Below are 12,770 nucleotides of genomic sequence, written 5' to 3'. Positions count from 1 at the left end.
AAAAAAAAAAAATAAAGTCTCGAACGTCAAATCCCATTGATCGATCCTCCTCGATCCGTATAAAATATACACACAGTACGAAACCGCGTTATCCCCAAGATCCCGATGTCTGATCGGCTTAAATCGCGGTAACGGCCCCGCTCGTTAATCCATTATTCAACGAGCGGATCGCGCCCTACGTGATGCGGTATCACAGTGAGAATGTGTAATAATTCGGCGTTAAGGGGAAGGGGGTCGCGATCGATCTCCCTCGGCGGCGATGGGAATCGGCTGACAGCCGTGCGGCGGGCGTATCAATTTCGCGGCCGAGCAGAACGTGGAAAGAGAGACGATCTTCCCCGCGTCTTGCTCGCCCGCTCCTAATTTATATGCACAAGTTGATGCTGCATTTGCCTATTAATAATCTAGAACTAATTAATCTAAGGAGGCTGTGTGAACAAATGGTTTTGAGAACTCAACAGAGGGAGCCACGGCGTTAATCGCCCCATTAGGGAGGTTTTAAGTGATTCTCAAGGCCGTTGCGTGAATCTTTTTTGCAAGTCGCAAAGATTTTATCAATAAGGTTTTTTTTTGAAGCATCGTGAAGATTTTGTCACTTAAATTTTGAGTAGTAGTTTTCTTTGATCTAGTGTTTTCCAAAAAAAGGAGAAGGGGATTAATTTAGATATTTCTTGGAAAGCAATTGGCAAAATGATGATGAAATTTTTGAGATGTGGAAAATTTTGGAGATAAGGAAAAAAGATGGAAAATGCTATTTTAATCTTCGATGCTTCACTTTGAAAATTGGAGAATTTCAAAAGACGAAATAATTTTCGATGGAATAATTATAATTATATCAGTTAGAAGATGAAATTATTATTTTTATAATTTGAAATATCAAATTATTGGGTTATCAAATTTTGAAGAACACGTGACGTAACACCGTGGCTCTTTCAATTTTTTGAAAAAATGAACATGATCGATGTATATATGCAATTAATGCCTCTGTGTTGTCATAATTCATCAAATCAAATCAAAATGTACGAAACAAAAAAAAAAAACACACACACGAGCCGACCAGTTATTTTTTCCCTCTTTTCAACCTGTTCTCGCATTCTTGAGAGCTAAAAAAAGGAAAAACCCGATGCTTATTGAGAGAATTAGAGGGAAAACACCGATCGACTCGTGAAAGAAAATATATCTACAGTCTTAGGATCGAAAAATTTTGTGGGAAGAATATAGTATACGTATAATAGACAGATCTATCTATAATGTATAAAATATGTACAAATGAGAAATATGTAAATTTACAAATAGTACGTACTGGAATAAGAAATACTGGGACTCAAGAAAACGCATGCACTTCAGGGACTTCGATAAACTATATATATATATATATGCCCACAGAAGAGGGCATATATATATAACTATATGTGTGTAGTTAAGAATGTGTGATAGAGTTGTACGTATAATATGTGAAAGATTATTTTAACCCTTTCGAGATTAATAAAATAAAAAGACCAATGCATTATAAAACAAATTATTTATTTTTAACGAATTATTAATAAAAAAATTTGAAAATTCTCTATCTTTTCTTTTTAATTATATTTCATTGCTAAAAGAGTCTGGAAAGGGTTAAGATGCGAAGCAACATTGGGATAATAATTACGTACCCTCGACGAATTAAATCTATATATATTCTTTAAAAAATCGTCAAAAAGGGGAGGGGGGAAGGGCGCGCGTAAATTCAATTTACGCATTCGAAGGTAGTAACGTCACGGGTTTTCTGAAACATTCTCAAAATCTTAGTTCCTTTCCACTCGGGAATCGATTCACGATTTCACGATTCTATTCGATCCAACGATTTGTATCAACGAGTTTCAATGTCTCTGCTTGAAAGAGGAACCCGAAGTCTTTCACGCGACTTCCCACGACTCGTCCCGTCCCTTCTGATTTTCGAGCGATCCGATCGTGAGATATTGACGACCCGAAACAGGAACGAGGTTTTAAAGTACCGCGGCTTAATCTCCGCGGTTGGACGGCCACGTGTAATTGCAATTCGAATGTATCGGATTACGCGAACGTATTGCGTGTATCACGAATTAACTCGATTTTATCGGTCTCAATCCCTCTTCTGTGGGCAAAAATAATGTCGGAATATCGGTTTGCGAAATTCGATTCGTATCATTCGATCATTTTTCGAAATGATATTTACAGTATTTTGGTGTTGATTACGATTACGATTAATTTGTAATCGATAGGGAGTTAAATTTTTGTATTTTGAACTTTTTGTGTTTAATATTTTGATTGATTTTTACGTTTTTTTTAATTCCATTGGAAAAGATTCTCTTAAATTTTTAACGAGAGCGAAATTTTAAATTGTAAAATCATCATCTAATAAATATAACTTTTATCAGAGTATCAGAGTTTCTTGCGATATATAAATTTTTCCATATAATAATAGTGATTAATTTTGTACCAAATGAATTAAGTTTTATGAGTAAATTAAATCATCCAATTATTTTATTTAATATTAAATTTGATATAAAAGAGGAAATTATATACTACTTTTTATAATTTATTAATTCGATAATATGTTATTGTGAGAAATGATTTAGATCATAACAATAATAAATGATCAATATCATTATATTTGAATACCAAACAAAATACAAATACACTTTAATAAAAACTTATTAAATTAAATATATATAGTCGAATTGATTTTTAAACGTTAAACCAATACTAATGTTTCACGAATAAAAGTTCCATTTCACATTTCCTTATACCAATTGCAAAGACAAATTATTTTCCATCATAAATAGAAACACACAATAGAAAACGATATTCACTCCCTCTTGTTACCCTTCCTACCATCGTAAGCACTGCCCGTGCAAATATTAATCAGCAATGTTTGACAGCAATAAAACCGAGCAATTCGTGATACACGTACGATGATAGAAACGAAGACCGACGTTTATCTCTATCGATTAAACCCGGATGTACAACATTCTACCGTTGATCGTGGATTAAACGAGTTTCACGAATGCAACTCGAATCTTTTAGACAACTCGCAGAAATTAAATTTACACCGAGATCCGCTCTGGTTTCATCGAACCGACGAATTTTCTCGCGACACGAAAATTCTTCTCCGTTTTCATCCTTCTTTTTCCTCCGTATTTCATTCTTTATTTCCCGGACCGTGAACAATTTTAATGAAATAAATTTAATTCGATCGAAATAATTTTCATTCGCGGAATACGTTTTTCTTTTTTCTTTTTTTTTCTTTTTTTTTTTTTTTACACCGTGGAGGAATTCATTGGATTTTTACATCGTCCGCGGGAATAATTAGATTCGCTGATCGATTCATCGCGCGGGACCAAATTACCTATGCAAATGCGGCAAGATTGGGTTACCTGTTGTACATGAGAATGTCTGGCTTCCAGAGCTTGTTTGGTGTAATTCGAAGGTCCTTTACACCTCCGTACTCGGACTCGTTCCATTGGAGGTTGTAGTCCACCCATTCCTGAAACATCGAATAATTATCGTCAGTGAAATAAGTTTTTTTTTGGAATACGTATCGCGTTTTATTAATTCTTTGCGCGAGAATATTCGCAAATTGATGGTAAAGGATTCGTAGAGTTTTAAATGATAATGCGTACGCTCGTCCACGAGATTAAAAAAAATTGGCAATCTCTGAAAATTGGAGAAAAAAAGTTTGTACAATACTCTCTCTCTCTGGCTCCATTTCAAAGGATGAAACCTCTACTTTTGATTGAATTTTTTAAAAAGGGAATGTTTTTATATTACAATTAAAATGAAAAATATATTTTTAAAAATTTCACCGATTTAAATGTCTCTAATTTTTTTAAAACAATTTTTCAATTATTCCTTTTTACAAATCGTTCATTTGTAGAGAAAAGTGATCCTCTTTATAGTGATTTTTAAAAAGTTGATGAACTTTTTTTCATTGTTTTGTGGCACATTGTGTTTCATGTTACATATATTTAGTAATGGTTCGTGTATATTTAATAAGAGTTTACTATGTATTTAGTGGATATTTATTTAATGTGAATAATGTAATTTAAACGATGCATCATTTAAAAACAATGCCAAATGATAATAATATTAATAAACAGATTTATAAATAGAAAATATTCTGATTTACACGTGCTTTAATTAATTTCCTATCTAAATAAAATTTACACGTTGAAACCATGATCAATATTTAATTATTTATTAATATCGATTATTCAATCATAATTTAATATTATCCAATTCTTATAATATCCTTTGATGAAACACGAATATGATTAATTCTAATAAAAAAAAAATAACGTGCATTACAATTCACATTATCACACATATATTTATAACAAATTAAAGAATATAATCCATTTAAAAGAAAAATTCAATTCAATTTTACTTCACATATAAATTCCATTATCGGAAATAATTTTAGAAAAAATATCAATTTTCCGTAGCACGCAGAGGGTAATGAAGCACGAAGAATTACGAAATTAATTAATTAAATCCTTGAAAAGAAAAAAGTAATAAAATTAATTATTCAGATATATTCTTTTTTTCCTCTTTCGTTTTGAAAACGATTCAAAAGCCTTGGTGGGATAAACACGCGATCAAATTGAATTCGACGACGTAATTTCGACCGTGAATTTCATCGTCGAACTGTTCTCCACTTTTGAGAGAGAAAACCGTGGATCCTTTCATCTTTCTTTGATTGCCTAGGCTTGAAGAATGGGCTCGGAAAACGGCTAAAGCTTGAAGGCATCGTGTATACGAGCAATCCACAAAGCGCGCCGAGATTCGAGGAGATAAATTTGCTAAGAGCTCTAGGTAGAACAGCGGAAATCGGTGCTGGTGAATTACAGTCGAACGACAAGACGCTTCAAAAAGCTCGGATAATTGTTATTGTTTCGAGCCTCGAAAATATCGCGAGAACGTTGAATGGACCATTCTAAATGTAAATTGCCTAAACATCCTCTTTGTGCCTTTTGTTTCGTCTCGACGAGGGGGGACGGATTGAAGCGAAACGCAATTAAAAATAACACCAAGACCGATGATATTGAGATTGAAAAAAAAAAAAAAAAAGAAGTCGTTTTAATTGGATTTGTTTGTCCTTTGTAAGATAAGTTCTTAAGAAAAAAGAAGGTTCGAAGGTTTTCCATTTTTTTTTAAAGCTTAAAACTTATTTCAGAAATTGAACGAATTTATAACGATTAAAAATAATATACAAATTTTTATTTTTTAACATACAAGCATGAAGTGTTCGCCTAAAGACGTTAAAAAAATTAAAGAAAATTTATAAATTAATTAAACTCAAACCAGATTAATTAAATTTACATTTAAGATTCAACTTACATTTAAATGGCTTAAGATAACACTTAAATCAATCTTCTACCATTAATAAAATTATCATATGTTTTCACAAATAAAAACACGTTAAAATTAAAGAATTAACTTTATTTCAATTTCATGGATTCTGATTGATAATAAGATTATTATTCTTGCCAAGTTGCATAAAATCTACACTTTTACTTCTCACTCTATCTAGACAGAGATAACAAATTCATCTCGAAGACATTAATATCTCGCGAGATTGAGTCAACGTCAAAACGAAAACCGCAAGCCAAACGAAGGAAATGGACACGGGCAAAGGGCTTAGGGTGAACCACGCGGCCGGTGGTTGTGTATATTTAAACGAAGCGACTTTCGAGGAATGCGGCGACCTGGTTTCACGACCTGGTGGTGTGCAAGTTGCGCATAGAAAACGCGGTGTTTTATAATGTATACTTCAATTTCCGGGTCCGGGCGGCCGAGTCTCGGCGTTTGCTCATTAGATTACGCGGGTGAATTGCACAAACGAGAAATTCAGAGGGTGAAAGTTCGCCTTCGCGGGGGCGGAGACGCGTCTGCCCGCGGAGATTTTCGAGTTCCTTTCCCTGGCGATACGCTAGCTTCCTGTGAGCCGTGGAAACGAGGCGTAACGAACGTTTCTTTCTTTCTTCTTTTTTTTTTTTTTTTCTCCGTACTGAAATAAAATTTCGTCTCAACGGCTCACCGACCGTTTTCTATTTACTGGCAACCGGAGCTTCCGGAAGGAGTTTCAGAGATTAAAGGATCGCTTTCCCTTTTTTTCCTTCGCTTTTGTCTCTTTCTTTTCCCTTTATTTTTCTTCTCTGTCTCTCTCTCTCTCTTTTTCTCTTCTTCATTTCATCCGCCGTTTTTTTCTTCATTTTCTGATTTTTCGGTTTTCATCCGTGAAGAAACGTTGAAGGATTTTTACCTTTTAATCTTACGCTCTAAGGTATGTTTTCATTTTCTCGAGAAGTTGAAAGCTTATTCCGTCTTATGTTATTATGTCATGTTCCATCACGTGATGGTTAAAGTTCATTCCTGAGTTCATTCCTCATTCGTTTTTCAACAGAATCATCTTGTTTTATATCTTATGATGTAAGAGTTGAATAGAATAGAGAAGGAAAAATTAAATGATCTATAGATATTATTTAGTTGATCGTTTAGTTGACTTTACTTAGGCTATTTGATCATGATTGATTTGTTCTACTTCTTTGAATTACTGCGTAATTTCATTTTTAACATTTGTTTTACACAATATACAATATATTTAAAAACAATTTTTATTTCTCTCTATATGGATTATTTACATGTAATTGTAATATAATAATATCTTTAAAAAAAATTGCAATTTAAAAATTATTTTATTTTCTGAGATCAAGTGATTACCTTTTTATGAAATTTATATATATCAAAATATAATTAATGTATACTAATGTATTTTTGTATTATTTAATTTTTGATAAATTTTGATTAACTTTTTTTTTAATAACTAATTTAGAATTAATTAATTTCGATAAGAATTGATTAAAATTTATCAAGATCCAAAAAATGTACAATTTCATCATATATGATTTATGTGCTTTATGCATGACTATGCTACATAGTAGTTTTGTATATTTTCTTGCACAAGATAGATGATATTTTTCGTATAAAATGAACAGAAAGGATTTTCATATTTCAAAACTTTTTGAATTTTTGTTTTTGTAAAAAGAATTTGGTCATTTATCACTTTTCGAAACTTACAACAAGTTTACAATATTATTTATAGATAACAATAATAATAGAAATATAGAAATGATATATTAATTTCTCATAATAAATTATTAATATATATCTGACTATATAATGTTAATTTATATTTATAGTTACTACTTATATATATATATATATATGTAAGCAGCTATATAATTAGAGTCAAATGAAATTACTTTTTTCAATTTGAAAATACTTTCACAGTTGCATTATAGAATAATATCAATTCTGAATAATCAATTATTTTATTCAAAGATATTCTTGTCAATTTTTTTATTTAAAACTGCCTTTTAAAATTTCGATTTTCAATTTAGTAGTGAACATGGTAAACCCTATATAAGATGATCTTTTTGTAATCACCAAAGTATAGTTATATAATATTTACGGTGTATAGTACAATGTCTATATAATGCCTCTTTAGAATCTCAATCCTTTCTTGATATCCAAGCACACGCAGGACTAGTCAAAGAAGAATTATCGAAGAAGAAGGGGAAAAAACAAGGGCTAATGATATACGAGATTCTTTCTGAATTTCTTTACAATTTTATGGTTATTCTTACGTATGAGCACATTTTTAAAAGACAAATCATTCTTTGCAATAGAAAGAAAAATTTACAATAAATATTTTCTTAAATGTAACCAGGATTAAAAATAAGAAAAATTGGATTAAATTTTATTTCGTAAAATCATATTATATTAAGAATCAATAAAAAGTTCACAAGAAAATAATTATTTTTAACAAAATAAAAAAAATTTGGAATAAAATGACAAAAATTCTAAGTTTCTAAGAAATCGCTATAAGTGTTTTTGTAAGATATTAAAAGACTTTTGGTCTCAGGTGTTTTCCATAAAATGTGTAAAAAAAGTTTGAAGGAAACGATTGAACCTCACTGTGGATGATTATAGGTAAGAATATTATAAGTTTCTACACAATGTCTGTGTTAAACAAAGTTTGAACGATATCTTTGTTTATATAATAAGTGAAGAACGAGAGTATATTTTCTATCTTAGAAATTTTAAGGTAAGTGTTTAAGTTAGTCTCTAAATATGAATTAAAAATATTTGCAACTTTTCGTGTTGAATAATAAAATAAATATTTGATATGTTTATAGAAATATAATTTCCTATATTAATGTCATTTATTTATAGTAATATTGAATTTCTTGTAATAATTTATGTAATATACAACAACACTTTATTACTAGTATTATTTAACAAAATTTATTTGCATATTAATACTTTGTTACTAATATTAATATAATTAACTAAATTTGATAAATATTTTTCTTTACTCCTAACATTGATAGATTTTGTTCATTATTTAATTGATCAAAATTTGATTTTCTTCATTTTAAATAATTTTTTTATATAATAATATATAATAATAATATGTAACTGGTATTTATTCCAAATTATACATTACTTCATTATTTATGCATTTTGTAATAAATTAAATAAAATAATTTATTATCCTTATAATAAAATTTATAAATAAAATATACAATAATTATTATTTAATCTAATCTCTTTTTTCATTATGTTTTAGATGTTATTAAAATGTGAGAAAAAAATTAATAATTTAAAGTGAAAATCTGTGAAAAAGGAAATAATAAGAATAAATAAAATGGCAGAGAAATTCAGTGGAAGAAAATTTTGTCATAATCCTTTTTCCACTGGATGATATTTCTACGAAGCATACCGACACTTAGGTTTGTGGATTATGTGATCCTGCGAGTGATCAAGTAGCAATGTTACTATCTCTCTTGGGGATTTAATCTCGAACTTACAGAACGTGATCTTTCGAGAAATACCAGTAGTAAGAGAACATACAAATATTTTATATAGCGTAGAATTTTACTAAGGATTTATAAAATTTTTGTAAAAAGTAAAAATGTAATCTTGACATTATTTAAACATTTCATTGATTTAACAAATTTTACGTTTCATTAGAATTACATTAGATCAGTGCATACGAAATTTAAATTTGACAAATCATATAAAGTATCCTATAATGTAATTCACATTATAACTTATCTATTTATTATTTTATTTATTCTCAGATAGTAAAATCATATTATATTAATAATGATAACATCGACCCATATATTTTCTAATATCAATCGTGATAAAACGGCTTGCATAAAGAAAAATTTCCAATTTTTCAAAATAAGAGATCCTTTGAATGCATCTCCATATATTACAACGGTTATCGGGAAATGGTTGACATTTATACGGGGGAGAAAAAAGAGACGGAATCGGGTTTTGGTCTCTGTAAATGCCCATCGTTCGATCTGCAACGGACTGCCGCATTCATCTTCGGACAACCACAATAGTGGGCGTATGCACTTGGCCGGATCTCTCACGTGCATTAATGCAGCGCGTGCTTTCGGTTAAGATCTAGGCTGAATGGCGATCTTCCGAGACCGCAGTATTACCCTGAATCTACATCGTTACCATCGTACTAATCCGAGGAACCTATCCTATGTTTTTGAGGCAAACGTCGGTCTCAATCGGTTGCGGATAAAATCGATATCGATACTACGTCGCTACTTCTAATCTACAAGTAATATTGAAGGTAATATACAGGAATCGTGGAAGAGTAAATTAAAAAAAGAGAGAAAAGTTGCTTTTCGACGATAAAATTTTGGAAATAGAATGAAAAAGATTGGAATGGTTTTTTTTTTGACTCGTGATATGTGTTTAGGGTGGTAATAATTATTGTGATTAATATAGTGTAGTTTTGAGAGATGTTTAAAATTTAATGTAATAAATTTTACATGAAATATAGATGAGAATAAAATGAATATTATTTTGTGGTGATCCTTGAAAAAAGTATATATGAAAAAGTAATTTTACAGAATAATTAAATTATTAAAAGTTTAGAATATTTCTAGAATATTTTTAGATTATTAAATATTTTTTTTACAACAAATAGAATTTATATTATTCGAAGTAATAAATAAAAAAATGAAAGATATTTTCATCAAATTAATATAGCACTGTATAAATCTAAAATCAATAAGAAAATAACTTATCCTAAAAAATATCTATTATATCTATTAAGACTTTTATCTTATTAAAATAAAATTCTTCATATTCATAATACAAAACTTTAATTCATAATAATTCCAAATTTCAAGTTCAAATTTAAATTAACACGATCAAATAATTATATCATCTCGATTGACTAGGGAAAGAAGATCTTTGAAGATACATTTTGTTCCAAGCCGTTATTTTAATTAGTTTCCAAGATTTGGTATTATTAAATCGTTCCAAATGCATCGAGTTGTTGAATGGCGGTCAAAATTCTCGGAAATACTGTGACCTACTTTTTCTCCTCGAAATACGTTCTAACTGAAATATCGTAGTAGTAGTATCCTGTAGTAGTAGTAAAAAAAAAAAAAAGCTGCGACTCTGCTACTGACCAGCACACAGGTGTCTCATTTAGGATAGGTCAGTGAATGCGTGCGAGGAAGGGACGTGGAGCGAATTATTTAAAATTATGATTCGTTTTTGACCGACGATATTTCGCCGACGAGAAATTCTATCCAAATGAAATAAAAATTACTTTAAAGAGAGAAATTTATATTTTCTAGTTAATAATTCTAGAAAATGTTATAATTGTATTGTATCGAATGAATAATTATATCGATATTATTAATCTTAAAATGTTAATCCAAAAATTTAATAAAATAGGAAATATTACTAAAAATTAAAATTAACACGAAACAAATATATCTGTTCATTATTATGTGAATTTTGCACGAAATCTTAATAAAAAATTCTCCTTATTCGTCTCAATTAAAGATTTTGTTATAATTAATATATAGTTGAATTTTTACACGAGTTTAGCAATGAATATAAACGTACATAACAGAAATCTTTAGACACCTGCAATTGAGAATAAGAAACGCTAATGATACGTCGTTTGCATATATTTTATCTCTCTGTTTAATCATATGCATATATGCATTGAATTGCTTTGCCATTAACAAATCAATCGCGCCACAACGCACAAATATCAATACGATTGTCTGAAATGATCATAATTTCTCTCTAGTTATGATGCTTGCTTCGATAATGGGGAGGAATTGAATCCTTTAGATCAGCCTTGTTCCGTGAAATACGATCGATAATTGATCCTTGCTTCATTTTAATCTTTCTTAAAATTAATAAAGGATAAAAGTTAACTTATAGACCAGAAATAATAATGTTCGAAATTAAGTAATAAGACACTATATACTAGAAACTATATCCGTGATTTTAAAGAAAAATATTCTTTAATATGTTTGAAAGTTAAATAATTATCTGGCATCAAAGTCATCTATAGAATTTTATGTAAACTAGTGCCATTTCACTTCATTTAATAAAGCTTAAACGTACAAAAATCTATAGAAAGTAAGATAATTTAATCTAAGATAATTTTTCTATATCTATAACTTCAAATTTTAATCTCTAGAAAAGATAATTCTCTCACATCTTGCGTAAAAGATAATTAATAATAAGAATCTTTATGTTTCTTAAAATTCCACATAAAAGAAGAAGAAGAAACGAAAATTAAATTTTGAATAACGCGACTACTCTCAAATAAAGTAAAATAATAATAATAATAAAAAAAAAATAACCATCCAACCATTCCATTTAAGATACACCTTTAAATCTCCATTTAAATCTCGCACACCCGTACAATGATCTCGCCGCTTCGAGGCCACAACAATTTCGATACAATCCGAAACCACTTACACCGCAGCCAATCTTCCTCACCCCTATCTTACCGCGAGAGGGAAGTTGGCGCGACAGCCTCGTCGATAGAAATCTCTGGCAGGATGATTACGCGAGACAGCGCGTTCACAGGGTTCGAGCGAGAAATTATTGATCTCGTTAGGATAATTAGAATTATCGGGTTACGCGGCGAAGGAGATTGCACGGGGGTTGACTGGTGTGCAGCTCGGTTCAGGATAGATTACGCCGGGTTTTGGGATGGGTTGGAAAGGCCGGGACATGCCGTATGTCGGTTGAATTGTTCATTCGACGCCGTCTATGCTTCCCTCGTGTCCAGTCGCGTGTGCAAACGCGCACGTATGCGCAACATATACGGTGCTCCTCTGACCCTGGGATTAAACGCATCCAAACGTGGAAGATCTCGTGGAAATTCGTTAATTCAACAGCGATAAAGGGATGGGTTGGTTACCTCGGTCGCGAGGTATTCGCTTGCAGCGATAGAGTGAATTCACTCTCTTTCTTTCTTTCGTTCTCTTTGTTTCTCTTCGGTCACACGATCGATTGTGCACGTCGATGACAATGAAACGTTATTGGAATCCGAACGGGGAGTGGCGGAGCCCGGCTTATAGATTTTGTTCGAGACAAAATTAGTTTTCTTCAGTTTTTGGCGAGCGTACTACTCTGGCGGTCGCTTTATTGGGCCGATGTTTTGACGGAAATTCGTGGGGGAAGTTTTTAGGGTGGGTTACAGGGGATGATTGTGAAATGGTTCGCGTGTTGAAAATACGGGATAGAATGGACGAGGGGCGGAGTATTAGAAAAAATAAAGTTTTACTATCAATCTTTATTAGTCGTGATAGTTTGAAGATGTTTGATAGTATTGAAAGTTTTACTATAGAGATATTGAAGTAATTTATTTGTATTCTTTAGAATGATTCGAA

The 12,770-nt window shown here is 30.9% G+C and overlaps 1 protein-coding gene across 1 annotated transcript in view; it reads right to left on the bottom strand.

Moving 5' to 3' along the window:
* LOC122712746 (neuronal acetylcholine receptor subunit alpha-7) overlaps nucleotides 1-12,770 on the bottom strand; it is a 352,327-nt gene that overhangs the window by 172,010 nt on the left and 167,547 nt on the right. The window contains exon 4 of the mRNA XM_043932599.1: nucleotides 3,396-3,505. Within this exon, the coding sequence (XP_043788534.1) occupies nucleotides 3,396-3,505 (110 nt within the window). The remainder of the gene's footprint in view (nucleotides 1-3,395; nucleotides 3,506-12,770) is intronic.

This window comes from Apis laboriosa, unplaced genomic scaffold (assembly GCF_014066325.1).
Source record: "Apis laboriosa isolate Shangri-la unplaced genomic scaffold, ASM1406632v1 scaffold20_cov151, whole genome shotgun sequence".
Classification (NCBI taxonomy): domain Eukaryota; kingdom Metazoa; phylum Arthropoda; class Insecta; order Hymenoptera; family Apidae; genus Apis; species Apis laboriosa.
Note: the sequence above shows the minus strand (reverse complement) of the source record. Positions and strands in the feature narration are given on the sequence as shown.